The sequence below is a fragment of the Pristiophorus japonicus genome, chromosome 13 (assembly GCF_044704955.1).
Source record: "Pristiophorus japonicus isolate sPriJap1 chromosome 13, sPriJap1.hap1, whole genome shotgun sequence".
NCBI classification, from domain to species: Eukaryota; Metazoa; Chordata; class Chondrichthyes; family Pristiophoridae; genus Pristiophorus; species Pristiophorus japonicus.
Genome location: NC_091989.1, coordinates 108,370,896 through 108,396,316, shown reverse-complemented (window position 1 = coordinate 108,396,316; position 25,421 = coordinate 108,370,896). Strand labels below are relative to the sequence as shown.

Sequence of the window (25,421 nt, the reverse complement as noted above, 5' to 3'; positions counted from 1 at the left end):
TGCAGGAGTAGGCCATTCGGCCCTTCGAGCCTGCACTGCCATTCAATAAGATCATGGCTGATCATTCCCTCAGTACCCCTTTCCTGCTTTTTCTCCATACCCCTTGATCACCCTCAACCTTCTAAAAGCCAGGGATTACAAACCAAGTTTATGCAACTTGTCCTCATAATTTAACCCTTTTAAGTCCTGGTGTCATTCTGTTGAATCTGTGCTCCAAGGCCAATATATCTGTCCTGAGGTACGTGCCCAAACTGAATGCAGTGCTCTAGATAGGGTCTGATCAAGGCAGTCTATAACAGAAGCATCGCTTCCTCCCCTTTGTAATCCAGCTCCCTTGAGACAAAGGCCAGCATTGCATTAGCCTTTTTGATTACCTTTTATATCTGTACACTAGCTTTTAGAAGCTCGGAAGTGCTGCATATTCGTAAGTATTTCTAAATGTGCAATGGCCACTTAAATGCAGCATTCTACTGTCATTAGCTAAGCACCGTTGATGTCTGGGCATAAGTAGAATTGCAGGCATGAGGTTTCCATGTGGTGCAGTGGAATGGCCAACAACAGGGGTGGGGTTGAAGTGGTAATGAGAAGTTACTCTTCTCTTGAACTAGTTGTCAGTAACTTGTACCCACATGTGGTTTCCATTATATTGTTTCTCGTGGCAGCTGCCTGTGGCTATTGGAGAGGCTTAGTGGAACAGCTCCTGATGTATTTGAAATAATTGCAGTTTTTTTTAAACCAAAACAAATATAGTAACATTATCCATCTTGTGGCTAAATTTAACTTGCGCTTCTACCAAAGAATGAAAATGTGCTTTTACCTCAATCCATTTGTAACACTGAGCAAAAATATAAGCAAGCTATTTATGGAAACTGCCCTATTTCTGAAAAGCGACATTTATATTTTAACTTCATTAATCAACATGCCTTGTGCACTATAAAAAGATGCACCAGTGTTCAAGTATCAAGTATTTTAAACCTAAATTTTCTTCATTAGCTTATGAAATATTTTTTTTGGCAGGGGAAGAATTGCCAGAAGGTGAGTACCAAGGCAGGTGTATGAGCACCGTCAGCAAACGTGGATATGTAGCACTCGGTCCCCTCATCTAAGTCATTGATATAGATTGTAAATAGCTGAGGCCCAAGCACTGATCCTTGCGGCACCCCACTAGTTACAGCCTGCCAACCCGAAAATTACCCATTTATTCCTACTCTTTTTTTCTGTCCGTTAGTCCATGCTAATATGTTACCCCCAATCCCATGACCCCTAATTTTGTGTAATAACCTCTTGTGTGTCATCTTATTGAATGCTTCTTGAAAATCCAAAGACACTACATCCACTAGTTTTCCCCTTATCTACCCTGCTAGTTACAACCTCAAAGAAACTCTAACGGATTTGTCAAACATGATTTCCCTTTCATAAATCCGTGTTGACAGAAAGAATGAGACGTTAAACCGAGGCTCTCATATGCTCTCTCAGGTTGATGTAAAAGATCCCATGGCACTATTTTGAAGAAGAGCAGGGGAGTTATCCCTGGTGTACTGGCCAATATTTATCCCTCAATCAACATCACTAAAAAAAGATTATCTGGTCATTATCATATTATGGTTTGTGGGAGCTTGGTGTGTGTAAATTGGCCGCCACATTTCCATTACAACAGTGACTACACATCGTTGGCTGTAAAGCGCTTTGAACCATCTGGTAGTTGTGAAAGGCACTATACAAATGCAAGTCATTCTTTCTTTTATCATATCTTTTAATCTAGTTTCTCAATCTACCTTAGCCAATTCGCTCCTCATACCTACGTAGTTTGTTTTGTTCAGATTTCAAACCCTACTTAATTAAATCACTCTCAAACTCAATGTAAAATTCATCGTATTATGATCACTCTTCCCCACATGCTTCTACAAAATTATTAATTAACCCTGTCTCATTGCACAATACTAGATCTAAAATAGCCTGTTCCCTAGTTGGTTCCTTGACATACTGATCTAGAAAACTATCTTGACTGTATTCCATGAACTTGTCCTCCGCACACTTACTGCAAATTTGTTTTGCCCAGTCTATGCAAAAGTTAAAGTCCCTCAAGATTACTGTATTATCCTTGTTACATGCACCTCTAATTTCCTGATTTATTCTGTGCCAGACACTACTACTACTACTGTTAGGGGCCCTATAAGCTACTCCCACCAGTGTTTTCTGCCCCTTGTTGTTTCTTGGCTCCACCCAAAGTGATTCGACATCTTGATTTTTCAAACTAAGATCCTTTCTCTCTACTGTCTTTATCCCATCGTTTATTATCAAGGCTACCCCCTCCTTTTCCATTTTCCCCTGAAAATATGAAATCTTTATTAAAAAAAAGGCAGACATGTTGTATGCAGAAAGGCATACAGGGTTGAGGAGGCGGCAGGGAAATACATTTTGCAAATATTAAGTCAGTGGTCACAGATCTGCAATACTTTTCAACTAGCTCCACTGAAAACACTTTTACAAATTGGGGTAATGCTGCCTATTTTCCCTTCAAGCACCAACGGGTGATTTATTGCTTTTGCAAGTCCTGCCAATGACTTAAGCCACTTAATTGAATGTTATTTGAAACCAGAATGTGACTAAACAGGAAAATTGCCACCGTACTGACGTTGGTGAATCAGTTATTAATTTCATTAAGGAAACCATATTTGAGGGAAGACTAACATTAAATTCTAGTCAACAAATTTATTAAAACAGAAAACAAATTATGGACTCCATGTCAATGGGGCATCATGAATCAGAGGGGGAAATTTCCCACATATCATATGGGGTGTCAGTAATGGCAAGGACTGCAGGAGGCACCTCAACCACTTTAATCAGGTGGCAATAAAGAAGATAGTAACAATAATCTGATATGAATGGACAAATGGGCAGCTGCATGGTGAAAAAAACTGGTAGCAGAAAAAAGTAGGTCTTAAGGACATAAAATAACTTGGAATGATGCCCATGCTGCCCATTTGGACCATCTCCATAGTCTGTGCATGTCTACTTCAATTATAGATCCAGGCTATCTATACTCTCTTCCTAACACCTACATGAAGCAAGCAGATCTCTCAATATCCATATAACATAGAACCATACAGCACAACACATACAAAATTGACGGGCAGGAAAAGACTGGCTGGTCCATCGAGCCTATCCCACACTCATGATGGCTGGAGCATCAAGACTCGATCCGTCCTACTCACCTGCAACCATGTAATCTTTGGGGAGAGGCAAAAAACCAGAGAAAAACGCATTCAGTCCATCGTACCTGTGTTGGCTCTTTGAAAGAGCTATCCAGTTAGTCCTATTCCTCGATATTTTTCCATTTCCCTGCAATTTTTTTTATTTCCAAGTATATATCCAATTCCCTTTTGAAAGTTATTGATGAATCTGCTTCGACCATTCTATCAGGTAGTGAAGCAAGCAAATGTATTAATATCCCTATAACCCTCAATCCCCTTCCTCTTACAAATGCAGATTCAGGAGCAGATGCCCCGCCAGTCCTCTCCATCTGAAAAATTCATTTACTGGTTAAATCTATATACATGTTTTTAAAAAAATAGAAACATTATGTAATTAAATAATAGAAATTTGTAATCAATATCCATTGCATCCATTATGTCAGTAATTGCTCTATAATGTCAGTAAATGTCCAGTCATGTCAGTAAATGCCCTGTAATGTCCAGTAACTAATAAACAAGTGATCCCATTACAGCAAAGTAAATAAATATGAGTAACTGTAAATTATAATCTGTTCCAAAAATAATTTGCTTAACTTTCCTCTTTAATATAGAACCTTGGCTAGACCACATTTATGGGCCATAGTTCTGGTCTCACAGCAAGTGGAAACATTGTCTAACCTATCAAACCCTTTCTTAATCTTAAAGGCCTTGATCAGGTCATCACTCAGTCTTCTCTTTTCGAGAGAAAAGAGCCCCAGTTCTGGTCTCTGTATTATAAAAGTGACGTAGAGGTGCTGGAAAGGTGCCATTTTTTTTTACTAAAATGATGTTAGAGTTATACCTATCAGGAAAGATTGAACAGGCTGGGGCTCTTTTTTCTAGAAAAGCGAAGACTGAAGGATGACCTGATCGAGGCCTTTAAGATTAAGAAAGGGTTTGTTTGAGCGATTAGACAATGTTTCCACTTGCTGGTGAGACCAGAACTAGGGCCCATAAATATGAGATAGTTACAAATAAATCCAATAGAGAATTCAGGAGAAACTTTTTTACACAGAGAGTGTTTAGAATGTGGAACTCGCTACCACAAGGAGTAGTTGAGGTGAATAGCATAGATGCATTTAAGGGGAAACTAGATAAACACGAGGGAGAAAAGAATCGAAGGATATATGGATGGGGTTAGATGAAGAAGGGTGGGAGGAGGCTCGTATAGAGCATAAATACCAGCATGGACCTGTTGGCCCGAATGGCCTGTTTCTGTGCTGTAAATACTTTGTAAAACCTTATAATATCCATGGCGCTGCACAATCTACTTGCAAGAGTACTTCAGATAACACAAACCAGCCCACCATCATTGTGTTGGGGGAGGAGGAGCCTGGCCCGAGTGCAGGCGGAGGAGTGGCAAGGTTATCCCAGCTTTCATGTGGCAAATGAAAGACCCTATTGAAATAGATCTATTAGTGCTGTAAGTTTTATTTTTATGTTCCAATGGGAATTGCTTGGCTTGGTTTTGGCAACTAGTCACAATGGCATGAAGAGGTTGCTGTGTGAGGTATCACAAGTACAGACCCACATCTCATCACCTTGTGTTGCAGCTTCCTGAGAGTTGTCACTGAGCAAGGCATTGGGTAGGATTGTAGTCCTTGACAAAATGTTGGTTAATAGCACTTGTACATCTTAGCATTTCCTTGCATTTGTTTGGAACGAGTCCCTGAGTCGCGTAAATCACAGCTCCATTATGATCCTCTCCTTAGGTAAGAGAGATTTTCTTGTGAGCAGTTTTATAACAGAATGGAGGTATTATATCCCAGTTCAAATATATTTTAACATTCTCAAAAATATGATGGGTGCATTTCAGGCTGACCATGAGCTTTATCAGCATTTTGGCATCTAGGACTTCTCTTCACACAACATCACAAGGACCAACCAAAGTTTAACCCACCACATCACTTAACCAAGAGATAGTCTTTTGCAGCTGGGAATTCCAATGTGATGGCTCTCCAGCAGGCAGATTCCTCATAAGAAATTAACATTTATTTAAATCTTGAAACATCATAAATAAATCATTAGCCTTCTCATGTCCATCAAGTATTAGTGTTGAGTGTTCCCACAATCATATTCTGAAATTGGACAGGAGAATAGATATTCTCACAAGAAGTGCAAACTGGCTGTTCATACTATGCAGAGACCTATAAAATGGCAGCACTGCATCATATTCTATTCACATAACTTCTGTGAACTGGAATTGGCAAAAGTAATGCATAGTAACAGTAAATTGCACCCTTGAATTTCTAATCACTGCCTGAAGAGGTACAGGGAGGAAATGTTCACAAGCCACCCCCAAATTGCTTTTGTGTGGTTTAAAGGCAATGAATTTAAAGGACAACACCGTCTTACTTATAAATGTTACTCTATGCACACAGATTAAATGCAGCAAATGGATTTTCAGCCATTGCCAAGCGCACTCTTTAGCCATACCAGCTGTCATGTTAATAGAGGTTTCCCATAACAGCACTTCTATGTTTCAATAGCAATTACTCTCTGATGTTACTGGACAAATAGAAAAGTGTCACTGGCACTTTTTTTCTAGTCCTGTGGAATTGTACACAAGAATTATGCAATAAACAAACATAACAAGAAGGAAAAATGTTTTCTTTCTATTAAAGCTCAGATAAAGCATTCACTATAACAATAAATTGCCTATTTATTCAGCATGGTAGGGATTGCTTGCTGTGTAACTACATATCAAGTTACTATTTATTGTAACTGAGTTTCATTTTTTTGGATAGGCTAGGGATTACTCACTAACTGTATGAAGTTGTTGTCTATTCTGTAGGGGCAGGGTTATTCACTATTCATTCAGAAAGGCAAGGATTAGAATTTTTGTCTGTATTTTTCCTGTTTGTGCGGAAGAGCCACTGTAAAACAGACGGGAACTGGATCGACAATGGGGAGCTGTATTTGGGACAGGTGGTGAAGCTGCAGGCAGTGCAGCTACAAGGGGGCTGTAATCAGGGCGATCGTGGAATTACTAGGGGCTGTAACTGGGACAGTAGTGTAGCTGCATGGGTGACCTTTAGCTGGGAAAGTATTGCAGTTGTATGGGGCTGGTGTATGGAGCTGCAACTAGGACAGTAATGCAGCTGCATGGGTGACCTTTAGCTGCGGCAGTATTGCAGTTATATGGAGCTGCAACTAAGAAAGTAGTGCAGCTGCATGGGTGATCTTTAGCTGTGGCAGTATTGCAGTTATATGGAGCTGTAACTAGGAGTCAGTAGTGCAGCTGCATGGGTGACCTTTAGCTGGGGCAGTATTGCAGTTGTATGGAGCTGTAAGTGGGACAGCGACACTGTTGTGAAAAGAACTGTACCATGGGCATACAGGACACTTGCAGACAGGCTGTAAGTTGTTGTTGGGGCTGTAACATGGACAGGAAGTTTGGCTGGGCCAGCCAATGCAATTTTTACACAACAAATAAAGTTTTCAAGACCAGCGAAGCTGAAAGGTAAACTTTGCATGATTCCACGTCATAAAGGAGATGGGGACAATTTCAATAAGTGCCCCATAATCAATAATCACCATAAATGTCAATTAGCTGTGGTATGACTTGTAGGATAACATTAACATTGTGTGTGCTACTGGAGATAAGTGATAAAGTGAGAATAGTTACCATAGTAATGAGTCCCAAACTGATGTTCTGTCTTTTACCACACAGGAAGTCAGGGGATCGAGTGGTACAGCTGACGCTCCTTTCCACCAGGAAACGTTACAGAGGCTGTGGTGTGGGTAAATATTTACTGCAGGTGCGTAAGGCTGGTAGCCAATCATGTATCACAGAAAGGATTGGGGTCTCCAGAGAGGCTGCTGACAGCTGCACCAATGGGAACAATCAAACTCACTTCAAGAGGATTCATTTATTTGAAACTACACATGAACTTAAACCTATATAAATACTATGAGCTAGAGTTTCCTCTCAAATCACCCATTTACCTCCCAGAAATACACGTTTCGTCGAAAAAAACACATTTACCGCTCAGATACCGCCTGGCGGTAAATTCCACCGTCATTACCGCCGGGCGGTATTCGATACTGTCCGCCCATATACTACCACCCAAATACCGCCCAAAATGGAAGTTTCATCATTAAGATCCGTTTACCACCGGATCTTAATACCGTCCTGAAAAAGCAAGTCTTACTGGATCTTAGATGGATCTTAAGTGGACGGTATGAACACAGGTTTGTTTGATATTACACAGATCTTTATAGTTCTCCACAGTTTGATGTATTTTTTAATGGATTGTAGTATTTTCTAGTGTTAGGCAATAATATAAATGGTCTAATAAAGCCTTATTTACTCCTTTAGTCTCTCACTCACTAGTCTCACTCATATTAGTCTCTCTTCTCCCCCCTAGTCTCTCCCCCACCCCCAGTCTCTCCCCCCTCACTCCCAGTCTGTTCCTCCCCCCCCAATCTCTTCCCACCTCCAGTCTCTTCACCCCCCAGTATCTTCCCCCCCAATATCTTCCCCCCCAGTATCTTCCCCCCCAGTATCTTCCCCCCCAATATCTTCCCCCCCAGTATCTTCCCCCCCAGTATCTTCCACCCCAGTATCTTCCCCCCCAGTATCTTCCCCCCAATATCTTCCCCCCCAGTATCTTCCACCCCAGTATCTTCCCCCCCAGTATCTTTGCCCCAGTCTCTTCCCCCCCAGTCTCTTCACCCCCCAGTCTCTTCACCCCCCCAGTGTCTTCCCCCACAGTCTCTTCCCCCACAGTCTCTTCCCCCAAATCCAGCCCTATGTTTTTGTATGCACACATAGAAGTGGTCTCCATCCACATGTTGGGAACTGGACTGGCGTCTAAACCTGCATGGACAAAGTAACCAACCGTGTATTAACATATTCATTCTTTGAGAAATGTTTTCCAAGTCTGAATTTACAAGATACATTTTCTGTTAGTAACACTTCCAGAACATTATTCCCATCAATGCAGTTCAGGAGGCCTTACTGGGTGCATGGGCCAGGGACCACCTTGCTAGTGTCTGGGGTCTGGGTACGCATGCCTCGGCCCATCCCTGCTAGTGTCTGGGTGCACATGTCTGGGACCACCCTGCTGGTGTCTGGTTGGACGTGTATGGGACCACCCTGCTAGTGTCTGGATACGAGCAAGTTGGAGCATTCTGTGAAATCTAGGCACTTGTGTCTGTGGGTGCTGTGCTAGTATTGAAGTGTACATGCCTGGGACCGTTGTGCCAATGTCGCTACAAAGTACAATTTATGCCATTTAAAAATATATTGAGATCCTATTATTTGACTTGGCTCTGATCTGATATTGTGCAGTACAGGTATATGAAATGTTGGGCCATTTATCAGATATTATGCAATTCATTACAGCCTCTTGCTTACAGAACTAGTGACCATAGTTACGTGGACCAATCTGTGAATGAAGATCAAATAGAGTACTGGATTTATTTATTTTTCTCACTAAAACTGAAAAACCGCAAGTGTTACTAGAAGTCAGAGGATATTTGATCCCCACACGGCAATGTATTATGTGGCATAGACTCCCAGCAAAGGCAATTGGTATTGTCAATTAGCTCCTGAAAGTATATCTGGTTGAGAATGTGATCAATGGTTATAGGTGTAGGTATAGACTGAGATGATTAAATACACCGTAAGTGTAAAATGAATTGCTGCAGTAATCGGGCCTGGAAGATGATGGTTGTCAGTGGAAGCCCGAATATGATGTGGTTGAGATTTAGGGATAGACAGATTTTCTGTCCTTTGAATTGATTACCTTGATAGATATTTATACAACTTTCCTTCATGAGATTAAATAGGTGAGGCAGGGGCCATGATAGGCAGGGGCCGTGATAGGACTATACAATGTGTGTGGAAGCAGTCAGATTGATGGGGCAAATAACCTTATCCACAAGACAAGGGACAGCAGAAAATTTATATGGAGTGGTGCAATAACATTACAGTATTTTTGCTTGCCACTGCATGGGGTGTAGTGCAAGAAAATGGGAGCAGCTCGTGTAAGTTTCATATGCCAGTTCAGTACCTGTTGTCAGACCAGATGGGCAGGAAGCTGAGCACAATGAGACGACAAATAGCATTGGTAAGATATTACATAAGAGAATGGACTCCGGAGGTGGGTAGCCATACCTACCAGCATATGGAACACACTTTGGCATTCAACCAAAAATGCCACAGTTATGGGTAGATAGCACTAGGACATTTAAAGTCATCAAAGTCTGCTTCAGTCATTAAGATTTGTATCAGGTCATACAATTACAGGCTGACAGGTCAAGATAGTATGGAGAGCCACAGAGTGCTCCAGACTACTCTCATTACTCACAGCTGCTTGGTTTGCAATTTTTAGTTCTTATTGTTTCATCCAAACCCAGTGGCAGAGTGGTGATGGTGCTGGGAGTTGTAGTCTCAATCCTGCACATGGGCAACCCATGTCATTGCTCAACAACAGGATTTGGTAGTAATCAGAGTGTCAGTGCAACTCCTTGTAGAGCAGCACTGCACACTCTGTACAGATGCTTTAAACAAACTTCTCCTATGACATCCTTTGTGACTGTGACAAAGGCAATCTATCCCTCCTCGAGCTTCTTGACTTGTCTGAAGCTTTTGATACGGTTGATCAGTTTATCCTTCTCCAACACCTCTCCACCGTCGTCCAGCTGGCTGGGACTGCACTTGCCTGGTTCCATTCTTACCTATCTAATCATAGCCAGAAAATCACCTGCAACGGCTTCTCTTCCCGCATTGTTACCTCTGGTGTCCCCCAAGGATCTATCCTTGGCCCCCTCCTATTCCTCATCTACATGTTGCTCCTTGGCGACATCATCCGAAAACACAACGTTAGTTTCCACATGTGCGCTGATGACACCCAGCTCTACCTCAATACCACTTCCCTCGACCCCTCCACAGTCTCTAAATTGTCAGACTGCTTGTCCAACATCCACTTCTGGATGAGCAGAAATTTTCTCCAATTGAATATTGGAAAGACTGAAGACATTGTTTTCGGTCCCTGCCACAAACTCAATTCCCTAGCCACTGACTCCATCCCTCTCCCCAACTTTTGTTTAAGGCTGAACCAGACTGTTCACAACCTTGGTGTCATCATTGACCCTGAAATGAGCTTTCAACCACATATCTGTAGCATAACTAGGACCGCCTATTTCCACCTCCGTAACATCGCCCATCTCTGCTCTTGCCTCAGCTCATCTGCTGCTGAAGCCCTCATCCATGCCTTTGTTACATCGAGACTTGACTATTACAACACACGCCTGGTTGGCCTCCCATATTCTGCCCTACATAAACTAGAGGGTGATCCAAACCTCGGCTGTCTGTGTCCTAACTCTCACCAAGTCCCGCTCACCTATCACCCCAGTGCTCGCTGATCTACATTGGCTTCCGGTTAAGCAACTCCTCGATTTCAAAATTCTCATCCTTGTTTTCAAATCCCTCCATGGCCTCATCCCTCCCCATCTCTGTAATCTCCTCCAGCCTCAAACCCGCCCCCCTCCCCCCGAGATGTCTGCGCTCCTCTAATTTTGCCCTCTTGAGCATCCCTGATTATAATCGCTCAATCATTGGTGGCCATGCCTTCTGTTGCCTAGGCCCAAGCTCTGGAACTCCCTGCCTAAACCTCTCCACCTCTCTATACTCCTTCAAACCTACCTCTTAGTCCAAGCTTTAGATCACCTGTGCTAATTTCTACTTATGCGGCTCAGTGTTTGAATTTTTTATCTCAAAATGCTCCTGTGAAGTGCCTTGGGAAGTTTCACTATGTTAAAGGTGCTATATAAATACAAGTTGTTGTTGTTGACAGTGTATCAGCAACCTGTGGTTGAGTAGTCATTTGGTCTCCCAGGAAAAACAGCAGGAAAGCTTAGAATCCAATCCCAACATAAAACTTTTTCATGGACAAAGAGAGTACAGATTGTCCTGAGAGACAGAACAGCATGTGAGCCAGCCTTACAACATCAACATCGCTGGCCTTTCAGAAAGGAAGAAAGGCAGCTAACTGAAATCAGTGGGTGGTGCACATTCTATTGGATTGGATTGGTTGAAAATGAGCGACATGAATAAGGGGTCCGTTTTTCAGTTCATTCAGGTAGTGAAAGCAAGCTTGTCACTGTTCCTCGAAGAACCTACAACAGAATCATGGTGTTATAGATCTGCAGTCAAGTGTGTCTGCACCAACCATAAGCAGCAGTGATAAAGATTTGTACAATCAGCTGAGTTCTGTCATTTCAACAACACAGTTTTCATTTCATTTCCACATGTTGTCCTCTTTAGTGCTGAAGTGGACAATAATCACCAAATCTAAAAGGCAAATGTGGCATAGACAAGTTGAATAGTAACATTTTACTGCTGTCTCTGTGGGCCAAGTATCAGCTCATCATAACAAGTACGATCATCAGACACAGTCAAATACAAGGCAATCTGGATGCATCCACATTCTAAACATTTCAGGCAAAAGGGTTACTTAAAACATGGTGCACAACAAGTCATGCAAGGTGCTGAATTCTCTTTAGATCACTGACATTGTCACAATGCCATAGACTGGTACTCACACAACAACCCCAAAAAGCAAAAAACAGAAAATGAAGATTCCCCAAACATTTTGACATCTGATAGCTTCAAGAGTTAAAAATACATAACTCCCTGAAGGAAGCATTAGAGGATAGACTAAGAGATGTGGATCCAAATGCTGTCTTTGTGGATCAAGAGTGGAACATGTTCAAGAAAGTATATATGGTAGTACATAGGAAGCAGCTGACTTCATGCAGAGAAAGTGGATTGACACGTTTTGTGACAATGAATCTGAGATCTCAGTTGATAAATAGAAAGTGTGTTGCCCACAACAGCTTACTGAAAAACCTAACAGATGTGACCAGAACAAATGGATGGGCATCAGGCTGCAGTCCAGATATGACTGAGAGATCACGAATCAGTGGTGACTGCAAAAGACTGAAATAGTGCATGTGTACGCTGACACATGTTACCTAAAGTCGTCCTACGACATAGAACTGCTATTAGGCCAATTCACTATGACTGAGCTTCTGAATTCAGAAGACTGTTGACAAAAGTGAAATTATGTGATGGTGAGTCGAACACTGCAACTATCTTTTGAATCGTCCATTAGAAGTCAAAGAACTTAGTAAAGACAAACGTAGGTCCTCTGCAGTCAGAATCAGGGGAAGTCATAATGAGGAACAAAGAAATGGCTGACCAATTGAACAAGTACTTTGGTTCGGTATTCACTGAGGAGGACACAAACAACCTTCCGGATATAAAAGGGGTCAGAGGGTCTATTAAGAAGGAGGAACTGAGGGAAATCCTTATTAGTCGGGAAATTGTGTTGGGGAAATTGATGGGATTGAAGGCCGATAAATCCCCAGGGCCTGATGGACTGCATCCCAGAGAACTTAAGGAGGTGGCCTTGGAAATAGCGGATGCATTGACAGTCATTTTCCAACATTCCATAGACTCTGTATCAGTTCCTATCGAGTGGAGGGGTAGCCAATGTAACCCCACTTTTTAAAAAAGGAGGGAGAGAGAAAACAGGGAATTATAGACCGGTCAGCCTGACATAGGTAGTGGGTAAAATGATGGAATCAATTATTAAGGATGTCATAGCAGTGTATTTGGAAAGAGGTGACATGATAGGTCCAAGTCAACATGGATTTGTGAAAGGGAAATCATGCTTGACAAATCTTCTGAAATGTTTTGAGGATGTTTCCAGTAGAGTGGACAAGGGAGAACCAGTTGATGTGGTGTATTTGGACTTTCAGAAGGCTTTTGACAAGGTCCCACACAAGAGATTAATGTGCAAAGTTAAAGCACATGGGATTGGGGGTAGTGTGCTGACATGGATTGAGAACTGGTTGTCAGACAGGCAGCAAAGCGTAGGAGTAAATGGGTACTTTTCGGAATGGCAGGCAGTGACTAGTGGGGTACCGCAAGGTTCTCTGCTGGGGCCCTAGCTGTTTACATTGTACCTTAATGATTTAGACGAGGGGATTAAATGTAGTATCTCCAAATTTGCGGATGACACTAAGTTGGGTGGCAGTGTGAGCTGCGAGGAGGATGCTATGAGGCTGCAGAGTGACTTGGATAGGTTAGGTGAGTGGGCAAATGCATGGCAGATGAAGTATAATGTGGATAAATGTGAGGTTATCCACTTTGGTGGTTAAAAACATAGAGACAGACTATTATCAGAATGGTGACAGATTAGGAAAAGGGGAGGTGCAACAAGACCTGGGTGTCATGGTACATCAGTCATTGAAGGTTGGCATGCAGGTACAGCAGGCGGTTAAGAAAGCAAATGGCATGTTGGCCTTCATAGCGAGGGGATTTGAGTACAGGGGCAGGGAGGTGTTACTACAGTTGTACAGGGCTTTGGTGAGGCCACACCTGGAGTATTGTGTACAGTTTTGGTCTCCTAATTTGAGGAAGGACATTCTTGCTATTGAGGAAGTGCAGCGAAGGTTCACCAGACTGATTCCCAGGATGGCGGGACTGACATATCAAGAAAGACTGGATCAAACTGGGCTTGTATTCACTGGAGTTCAGAAGAATGAGAGGGGATCTCATAGAAACGTTTAAAATTCTGATGGGTTTAGACAGGTTAGATGCAGGAACAATGTTCCCAATGTTGGGGAAGTCCAGAACCAGGGGTCACAGTCTAAGGATAAGGGGTAAGCCATTTAGGACCGAGATAAGGAGAAACTTCATCACCCAGAGAGTGGTGAACCTGTAGAATTCTCTACCACAGGAAGTTGTTGAGGCCAATTCACTAAATATATTCAAAAAGGAGTTAGATGTAGTCCTCACTACTAGGGGGATCAAGGGTTATGGCGAGAAAGCAGGAATGGGGTACTGAAGTTGCATGTTCAGCCATGAACTCATTGAATGGCGGTGCAGGCTCGAAGGGCCAAATGGCCTACTCCTGCACCTATTTTCTATGTTTCTATGTTTCTAACAATCAGTCGATGACATTTCACAGCAGCCAGTTTATGAAAATAAGAACATAAGAATTAGGAGCAGGAGTGGGCAATTCGGCCCCTCGAACCTGCTCCGCCATTCAATAAGATCATGACTGATCTTCTACCTCAACTCCTCTTTCCTACACTATCCCCATATCCCTTGATTCCCTTAATATTCAAAAATCTAGTGATCTCCGTCTTGAATATACTCAACGACTGAGCATCCACAGCTCTCTGGAGTAGAGAATTCCAAAGATTCACCACCCTCTGAATGAAGAAATTTCTCCTCATCTCAGTCCTAATTGGCTGACCCTATATTCTGAGACTGTGGTTCTAGCCTCCCCAGCCAGGGGAAACATCCTCTCTGCATCTGTAAGAATTTTGTATGTTTCAATGAGATCACCTCTCATTCTTCTAAACTCTAGAAAATATAGGTCTAGTCTACTGAATCGCTCCTCATAGGACAATCCCCCCATCCCAGGAATCAGTCTGGTGAACCTTCATTGCAATCCCTCTATGGCAACTATGTCCTTCTTTTCGTAAGGAGACCAAAACTGAGCACAATACTACAGGTGTGGTCTCACTAGGGCCCTATATAATTGCAGTACGACATCTTTATTCTTATACTCAAATCCTCTTGTAATAAAGGCCAACATACCATTTGCTTTCTTAATTGCTTGCTGAACTTGCATGTTAACTTTCAGTGATTTGAGTACAAGGACATCTAGGTCCCTCGGAAAAGCAACATTTCCCAATCTCTCACCGTTTAACAAATACTCTGCTTTTCTATTTTTCCTACCAAGTGGTAACTTTCTCCACATTATATGCCATTTGCCATAATCTTGCCCACTCACTTTGCCTGTCTATATCCCCTTGAAGTCTCTTTGCATCCTCCTCATAACTTATATTCCCACCTAGCTTTGTGTCATCAGCAAACTGACATATTGGGCCCAAGTTTCCATATGATTTGTGCCTGATTTTTAGGAGCAACTGGTGGAGAACGGACTATCTTAGAAATCACAATTCTCCACATTTTTTTTTCTGCAGTTCTAGCCAGGTAGAACAGTTCTACTTTGGAACAGAATTTTTTCTTCAAAAGGGAGCGTGTCCGGCCACTGACGCCTGATTTCAAAGTTTCCACAGTGAAAACGTACTCCAAACTAAGTTAGAATGGAGCAAGTGAATATTTTTGTAGAACTGAAAAAACCTGTTCTACACATTAAAAAATCAGGCAGGCGCAGGTTACAAATTAGGCGTCCAGAACGAGGTGGGGGGGGGAGGGGGGGGGGAAGGGAAGTCATTAAATTCTACAATAAATCCTTATTTATACTTCTACAAATATTATACAAATAAATCCAACCTGAATAAACATTTATAAGCAAAGAAAAGATTAAATAAACCATATTCCTACCTGTGTGAAAGTGCTTCAGGCACGGAGAATGCTGCAGTCAGTCTGAGGCGCCCGTTCTTCCCGCGGCGGGGGGGGGGGGGAGGAGGAGGCGCCCATTCTTTCCCGCGGGGGGGGGGAGGAGGCACCCGTTCTTCCCGCGGGGGGGCGGGGGGGAGGAGGCGCCTGTTCTTCCCGCGGGGGGGAGGAGGCGCCCGTTCTTCCCGCGAGTGGGGTAGGAGGCACCCGTTCTTTCCCGCGGGGGGGGGGAGGCACCCGTTCTTCCCGCGGGGGGGGGTTGGGAGAGGAGGCGCCCGTTCTTTCCCGCGGGGGAGGGGAGGAGGCACCCGTTCTTCCCGCGGGGGTGGGGAGGAGGCACCCGTTCTTCCCGCGGGGGGGGAGGAGGCGCCCGTTCTTTCCCGCGGGGGGGGGGGGGAGGCGCCCATTCTTCCCGCGGGGGGGGGGAGGAGGCACCCATTCTTCCCGCGGGGGGGGGGGGAGGAGGCACCCGTTCTTCCCGCGGGGGGGGGAAGGAAGCGACCATTCTTCCCGTAGGCCGGGGGGGGAGGAGACAGTGAGAAGGCTGCAAGTGCTGATGTGCTGATGGCAATGTCAAAAATTAAACAGCTACAAAGAACTACAAAAATGGCCGAGTGCCAATGTTTTTTTCACACTGAGCATGCGCGAACGCTCCAACACGCACGCGCAGCGTTGCCGGCAGGAAAAAAACTAATTTAAATAGTACCCGCCCCCTCCCACTTACAAAATCGGCGCGAGTGTAGGCTCCGCCCTCCTGGGCGCCGCGCCAGGCAGACAAGGAGCTTCAGAACGCTCCAGAATCGCAATTTTTTTTTTTAGGCGCCGTTTTAGGCGCGAAAAACGGGCGTCCAGCTCGGAGGGGCGCCCGTTTTTTATCGTGTGGAAACTTGGGCCCTATATTTGGTCCCCTCGTCCATATTATTGATATAGATTGTGAATAGCTGAGGTCCAAGCACTGATCCATTAGTTACAGTCTGCCAACCCGAAAATGACCAGTTTATTTCTACTCTCTGTTTTCTGTCTGTTAACCAATCCTCAATCCATGCTAGTATATTATCCCCAATCCCATGAGCCCTAATTTTGTTTAGTAACCTCTTATGTGGCACCTTATCAATGCCTTCTGAAAATCCAAATACACCACATCTACTGGTTCCCCCTTATCTATTCTGCTAGTTACAACCCCAAAAACTCTACCACATTTGTCAAACGTGATTTCCCTTTCATAAATCCATGCTGACTCTGCCTAATCCTATTATTGTTTTCTAAGTGCCCTGCTACCACATCCTTAATAATAGATTCTAGCATTTTCCCTACTACTGATATCAGGCTTGTTGCGCCGAATTCGCTAGATGTTTGAAAGATCGAACAAATAGGTTCGTAATTTTCCTTTTAGGGTTACCACAGTAACCTGAACAAAAGACTATGACACTAGATTCACAAGCCAACTTATCTTTAATAAATGCTTTAACAAACACTGCACATTAGTTACTACAGAATATAGGACTCACAACCTATATGGATTACAGAATATAGGACTCACAACCTATATAGATATTACCCGATTCAGTCCGAGGTGATCAAGCTCTGTCCAACTTCAGCTTAGGGATTCTACCCCAGGTTCCTGCTGTCGAGTGTTGCTCCTAGGTTCTCGCTAACTTCCTCCAAATCTTGTGCCTAGTTGTACCCTTTCTTGTTCTCAGTTAAACACGTGTCGGTTTCGACAGATTCTGCTGACATTTCAACTTTGTACCTATACATCCTTCTGTTATCGTAACCCTGTCTTGCATCCATGAGTTATTACCAATGTCGGTGTCTTTGTTACGGGTGTGTGTGCCCCATATCTTGACCAGTTAGGTCTTTCTCATCCCTTCCCACCTCTGCTGTTCCTACAGCATGTTTCTGCTAAGGTAACTTCCCCTCCCATTTGGCCACATCTGTTATTCCTGCAACTGACCTTTTGTTAGTTCACTAGCGTTTGTAGGGGAAGTGTTAACTGTTAATCCATTATTCGCACACTATCTCTGACACATGGTGACGCCTTTGAATTTGGATTTACTATTGTGCAGCTTTTATCCTTATTTCCTTCACCCCGAGGTGAGTGTCTGCTGTTTTTAGTGCAAGAGACGCTGAGCCTACTCATTTAAACCTCAAACATGAGCTAAATTCTTATTAATCGTGAATTCTTTCTGATATTTCCACAGACTAACTGATCTGTAGTTCCCCGTTTTCTCTCTCCCTCCTTTCTTAAATAGCAGGGTTACATTTGCTCTCTTCCAATCCTCGGGAACCTTGTTAGAATTTACGGAATTTTGGAAGATGACAACCAATGCATCCACTCTCTATAGCCACCTCTTTCAAAACCCTAGAATGTAGGCCATCAAGTCCAGGGTATTTATCGACTTTCAATCCCATTAATTTCTCTAGTACTATTTTATTTTACTGATACTAATCTCTTTCCGTTCCTCATTCTCGTTAGACCCTTGGTTCTCCACTATTTCTGGGAGGTTTTTTGTGTCTTCCGTGAAACATAGAAATATAGAAAATAGGTGCAGGAGTAGGCCATTCAGCCCTTCGAACCTGCACCACCATTCAATAAGATCATGGCTGATCATTCCCTCAGTATTCCTTTTCTGCTTTCTCTCCATACCCCTTGATCCCCTTAGCCTTAAGGGCCATATCTAACTCCCTCTTGAATATATCCAATGAACTGGCATCAACAACTCTCTGCGGCAGGGAATTCCACAGGTTAACAACTCTCTGAGTGAAGAAGTTTCTCCTCATCTCAGTTCTAAATGGCCTACCCCTTATCCTAAGACTGTGTCCCCTGGTTCTGGACTTCCCTAACATCGGGAACATTCTACCCGCATCTAACCTGTCTCGTCCCGTCAGAATCTTATATATTTCTATGAGATCCCCTCTCATCCTTCTAAACTCCAATGTATAAAGGCCCAGTTGATCCAGTCTCTCCTCATATGTCAATCCAGCCATCCCGGGAATCAGTCTGGTAACCCTTCGCTGCACTCCCTCAACAGCAAGAATGTCCTTCCTCAGATTAGGAGACCAAAACTGAACACAATATTCCAAGTGAGGCCTCACCAAGGACCTGTACAATTGCAGTAAGACCTCCCTGCTCCTATACTCAAATTCCCTAGCTATGAAGGCCAACATGCCATTTGCCTTCTTCACCGCCTGCTGTAACTGTATGCCAACTTTCAATGACTGATGAACCATGACACCCAGGTCTCGTTGCACCTCCCCTTTTCCTAATCTGCTGCCATTCTGATAATAATCTGTCTTCGCATTTTTGCCCCCAAAGTGGATAACCTCACATTTATCCACATTATACTGCATCTGCCATGCATTTGCCCACTCACCTAACCTGTCCAAGCCACCCTGCAGCCTCTTAGCGTCCCCCTCACAGCTCACACCACCACCCAGTTTAGTGTCATCTGCAAACTTGGAGATATTACACTCAATTCCTTCATCTAAATCATTGATGTATATTGTAAAGACCTGGGGCCCCAGCACTGAGCCCTGCGGCACTCCACTAGTCACTGCCTGCCATTCTGAAAAGGACCCGTTTATCCCAACTCTCTGCTTCCTGTCTGCCAACCAGTTCTCTATCCACCTCAGTATATTACCCCCAATACTATGTGCTTTGATTTTGCATACCAGTCTCTTGTGTGGGACCTTATCAAAAGCCTTTTGAAAGTCCAAATACACCACATCCACTGGTTCTCCCTTGTCTGCTTTACTAGTTACAGCCTCAAAAAGTTCCAGAAGACTTGTCAAGCATGATTTCCCCTTCATAAATCCATGTTGACTTGGACCGATCCTGTCACTGCTTTCCAAATGCGCTGCTATTTCATCCTTAATAATTGATTCCAACATTTTCCCCACCACTGATGTCAGGCTAACCGGTCTATAATTACCCGCTTTCTCTCTCCCTCCCATTTTAAAAGTGGTGTTACATTCGCTATCCTCCAGTCCATAGGAACTGATCCAGAGTTGATAGACTGTTGGAAAATGATCACCAATGCATCCACTATTTCTAGGGCCACTTCCTTAAGTACTTTGGGATGCAGACTATCAAGCCCCGAGGATTTATCGGCCTTCAATCCCATCAATTTCCCTAACACAATTTCCCACCTAATAAGGATATCCTTCAGTTCCTCCTTCTCACTAGACCCTCGGTCCCCTAGTATTTCCGGAAGGTTATTTGTGTCTTCCTTCGCAAAGACAGAACCAAAGTATTTGTTCAATTGGTCTGTCATTTCTTTGTTCCCCAATATAAATTCACCTGAATCCGACTGCAAGGGACCTGCGTTTGTCTTCACTAATCTTTTTCTCTTCACATATCTATAGAAGCTTTTGCAGTCAGTTTTTATGTTCCCGGCAAGCTTCTTCTCGTACTCTATTTTCCCCCTCTTAATTAAATCCTTTGTCCTCCTCTGCTGAATTCTAAATTTCTCCTAGTCCTCAGGTTTGCTGCTTTTTCTGGCCAATTGATATGCCTCTTCCTTGGATTTAACACTATCCTTAATTTCCCTTGTTAGCCATGGTTGAGCCACCTTCCCCGTTTTATTTTTACTCCAGACAGGGATGTATAATTGCTGAAGTTCATCCATGTGATCGTTAAATGTTTGCCATTGCCTATCCACCGTCAACCCTTTAAGTATCATTTGCCCGTCTATTCTCGCCAATTCACGCCTCAAACCATCGAAGACAGACACAAAGTATTTGTTTAATTTCTCTGCCATTTCCTTATTCCGCATTATAATTTCTCCTGTCTCAGCCTGTAAAGGACTCACATTTACTTTTGCTAATCTTTTCTGTTTTACATACCTACAGAAGCTTTTACAGTCTGTTTTTATGTCTCTCGCTAGTTTACGCTCATATTCTATTTTCCCTTTCTTTATCAATTTCTTGGTCCTCTTTTACTGAATTCTAAAATCTAAAATCCTACCAATCCTCATGCTTACTGCTCTTTATGGCAACATTATAAGCCTCTTCCTTTCATATAATATTATCTTTAACTTCTTTTGTTACCCACAGTTGGACCACTTTTCCTGTGGCGTTTTTGTGCCTTAAAGAAATGTATATTTGATGTAAATTGTGTGTGAATTCTTTAAATGCTAACCATTACTCGTCTGCTGTCATTCCTTTTAATGTCGTTTCCCAATCTACCTTAGCCAACTTGCCCCTCACACTTACGTAGTTTGCTTTGTTTAGCTTTAAGACCCTAGTTTCAGATTCATAGAATCGTAGAAGCTTACAGCACGGAAGGAGGCCATTTCGGCCCATCGTGTCCGTGCCGGCCAACAAGGGACGATCCAGCCTAATCCCACTTTCCAGCTCTAGGTCCATAACCCTGCAGGTTACAGCACTTCAGATGCACATCCAAGTATTTTTAAATGTGGTGAGGGTTTCTGCCTCTACCACTCTTTCAGGCAGTGAGTTCCAGACCCCCACAACCCTCTGCGTGAAGAAATTTCCCCTCAAATCCCCTCTAAACCTTCTACCAATTACTTTTAATTTATGCCCCTGGTTGTTGACCCCTCTGCTAAGGGAAATAGGCTCTTTCTATCCACTGTATCTAGGCCTCTCATAATTTTATACACCTCAATGAGGTCTCCCCTCAGCCTCCTCTAATCCAAGGAAAACAAATCTAGCCTATCCAATTTGTCCTGAAAGCTAAGATTCTCCACTCCCAGCAACATCCTCGTAAATCTCCTCTGTACTCTCTCCAGTGCAATCACGTCCTTCCTGATTTAACAAAATCACTTTCAAGCTTAATATAAAATGCTATCATATTATGGTCACTCTTCCCTAAGGGCCCCTTTACTACAAGGTTATTAATTAATCTTTTCTCATTGCGCAACACTAGATCTAAAATAGCCTGTTGGTTCCTCAACATACTGATCTAGAAAACCATCTTGTATACATTCCATGAATTCATCCTCCACATTATTACTGCAGATTTGGTATGCCTAGTCTATATGTAGATTAAAGTCCCTCATGATTACTGTATTACCCAGGATCATTCGGGATTGCAAAAATAACCCTCGGTTATTATTATCTACTGTTAACCGTCTCCTTAAACCACTCTCCTCTGTCTCCACCACACTCACCTCCAACAACAAGTGTGAGGAGCTTATGGACTTCTTTGTCTCAAAGATTGAGATCATCCGATCAGCTGACTCTGCAAGTTCCCTTCCTTCACCTAGCCCACAGGGCTAAACTTCATCTGAGGCTCCCACCTGCCCTAGCCCTAAACTCATATCTTTCTCAAGTTTATCTTTGATCTCCCCTCTTGATCTCTCCAAACTCATCTTGTCCATGAGACCCACTTCCTGCTCCCTGGACCCTATTCCCACTAAACTGCTGACCACCCAACTTCCTTTTTTGGCTCACATGTTAGCCGACATTGTTAACGGTTCTCTCTCCTAAGGTACTGTTACCCTCTCCTTCAAATCTGCTGTCATCATCCCTGTCCCCAAAAAAACAACCCTTGACCCCACTTTGCTTGCTAGCTGTTGCCCCATCTCCAACCTCCCTTTCCTGTCCAAAGTACTTAAACATGTTGTTACCTCCCAAATCCGTTACCATCTTTCTGTGAATTCAATGTTTGAATCCTTTCAATCTAGTTTTTGCCCCTGCCACAGCACCGAAACAGCTCTCATCAAAGTCACAAATTACATCCTTTGTGAGTGTGACAAACGTAAATTATCCCGTCTCGTCTTTCTCGATCCGTCTGCAGCCTTTGACACAGTTGGCCATTCCAACTTCCTCCAAAGCCTCTCCACCACTGTCCAGCTGAGTGGGACTGCACTCGCCTGGTTCCATTCTTATCTATCTAATCGTAGCCAGAAAATCTCCTTCAATGGCTTCTCTTCCCACTCCCGCATTGTTACCTCTGTTGTCCCCCAAGAAATCTATACTTGCCCCCCTCTTATTTCTCATCTATATGCTGCCCCTTGGTGATATCATCCGAAAATACGGAGTCAGTTTCCACATGTACGCTGATGACACCCAGCTCCACACCTCCACCACTTCTCTCGACCTCTGCTTGGTATCTAAATTGTCAGATTGCTTGTCCGACATCCAGTACTGGATGAGCAGAAATTTTCTCCAATTAAATATTTGGAAGACCGAAGTCATTATCTTTGGTCCCTGCCACAAACTGCGTTCTTTAGCCACTGATTCCATCCCTCTGCCGAGCATCAATCTAAGGGTGAACAAGACTGTTTGCAACCTCGGTGTCATATTTAACCCTGAAATGAGTTTTGAACCACATATCCACGGCATAACTAAGACCATCTTTTTCCACCTCCGTAACATTGCCCGCCTCCGCCCTTGTCTCAGTTCTTCTGCTGCTGAAACCCTCATTCATTCCTTTGTTACCTCTAGACTTGCCTGCTCCAACTCACTCCTGGCTGGCCTCCCACATTCTACACTACCTAAACTTGAGGTCATCCAAAACTCAGCAGCCCGTGTACTAACTCGTACCAAGTCACGATCACCTATCACCCCTGTGCTTTCTGACCTACATTGGCTCCCGGTTAAACAACGCCTTGATTTCAAAATTCTCATCCTTGTTTACAAATCACTCCATGGCCTTGCCCCTCCCTATCTCTGTAATCTTTTTCAGCCTCACAACCCCACAAGATGTCATCGCTTTTCAAAGTCTGGCCTCTTGAATATCCCTCATTATGACTGCTCAACCATTGGTGACCGTACTTTCAGCTGTTTGGCCCCTAAGCACTGGAACTCCCTCCCTAAACCTCTCCGCCTCTCTTCCTCGCTTTCCTCCTTTAAGACGCTCCTTAAAACCTACCTCTTTAAACAAGCTTTTGGTTATCTGCCTTAAATTCTTCTCTGTGGCTCGGTGTCAAATTTACCTGTTTTGCCTGTAACACTGGTGAAGTGCCTTGGGACGTTTTACTACGTTAAAGGTGCTATATAAATAAAAGTTATTATTACAAAGCTTTTGTTACATGCGCCTCTAATTTCCTAATTTATATTCTGTCCTACAGCACAACTACTGTTTTGGGGGCTATAAACAACTCCCACCAATGTTTTCTTCCCCTTGCTGTTTCTTAGCTTCACCCAAACTGATTGATTCTATTTCTTGATTTTCTGAGCTAAGATCCTTTCTCTCTACTGTCTTTATCCCAGGGCTACCCCTCCTCCTTTTCCAATTTGCCTATCTCTTCAAAATGTTAAGTATCCTGGAATATTTAGTTCCCAACCTTGGTTACTTTGCAACCACTTCTCCGTAATGGCTATTAGATCAAACCTATTGTTTTTAATTCATCTATTTTGTTGCAAATGCTTCACGTATTCAGATATAGTGCTTTAGCTTTGACTTTTTTCTATTTTTCCCTGATGTCACCTTATCACTGATGCCCTATTACCTTTGTTACTCTCTCTGTCCCTTCCTGACCCATTCTGTTTACTTTTACTCAAAACATTGCTCTGCTCTAGAGCCTTGCCATTTCTCTTGCTGTTTTTAAATTTACTCTTTCCTGAATCCTCTCATCCCCCGCTTCATTAGTTTAAAGCCCTGTCTACTGCTCTAGTTATTCGATTTGCCAGGATACTGGTTCCAGCCCGGTTTAAGTGGTGCCCATCCCAACGGAACAGCTTCCTCTTACCCAGTATTGGTGCCTGTCCCCCACGAAGCAAAACCCCTGTCTCCCACACCAATCTTTGAGTCACGCATTTAAACCTTCTAATCTGCTTATCCCTATGCCAATGGCGAGTGGCTCAGGTAACAATGCAGAGATTATTACTTTTGGACTCCCAACTCCTCAAACTCTCTCAGCAGAACCTCATACCTAGTTCTACCAATGTCGTTGATTCCTACATGGACCATAACAACTGGATCCTCCCCTTCCCACTCCAAGTTCTTCTCCAGCCGCGAGGAGATGCCTTTAACCCTGGCAATGGGCAGCAACACAACCTTTGGAACTCCCGGTTGCAGCTGCAGAGAACAGCATCTATCCCTCTGACTATACTGTGCCCTACCATAACTACATTCCCTTTCACTCCCCCCACTTGAATGGCCTCCTGCACCATGGTGAGTGGAGGAGGAGAGAGAGTGGAGAGCACCAGCTCAAACTGTCACAGGACAGGAGAGTGAAGAGCATCAATTCAAACTGTCACAGGGTGGGAGAGTGGAGAGCATCAGTTCCAACTGTTACAGGACAGAAGAAGTATGAAGAAGTCAGTAAGGCTGTGCAGCTTATGAATATTGGCAAGACGCCTGTCTGATAACATTCTTATAGAGGTGTGCAGGTCTCCTTGGTGGGAGGTGTTGTTCAATAAAATATGGGCAGTGGAACATGTGCCACAAGAATGCCCAGATTCTCACCATCTATAAATACAATGGAGATTTATTAGAAAGACAAATGTAACGCCCCTATTTAAAAAAGGAAGCAGACAGAAAGCAGGAAACTATAGACCAGTTAGCCTAACATCTGTCGTTGGGAAAATGCTGGAATCCATTATTAAGGAAGCAGTAGCAGGACATTTAGAAAAGCATAATTCAATCAAGCAGAGTCAGCATAGTTTTATGAAAGGGATATCATGTTTGACAAATTTGCTGGAGTTCTTTGAGGATATAACGAGCAGGGTTGTTAAGGGGGAACCAGTGGATGTGGTGTATTTGGATCTCCGGAAGTCATTTAATAAGGTGCCACATAAAAGGTTACTGCACAAGATAAAAGCTCACGGGGTTGGAGGTAATATATTAGTATGGATAGACGATTGGCTAACTAACAGAAAACAAA

At 43.4% G+C, this 25,421-nt stretch overlaps 1 protein-coding gene across 1 annotated transcript in view; it reads left to right on the top strand.

Annotated features, from left to right (window-relative positions):
• The window catches only part of LOC139278162 (uncharacterized), a 327,559-nt gene that overhangs the window by 142,079 nt on the left and 160,059 nt on the right, over positions 1 to 25,421 (top strand). The window contains exon 5 of the mRNA XM_070896817.1: positions 6,907 to 6,994. Within this exon, the coding sequence (XP_070752918.1) occupies positions 6,907 to 6,994 (88 nt within the window). The remainder of the gene's footprint in view (positions 1 to 6,906; positions 6,995 to 25,421) is intronic.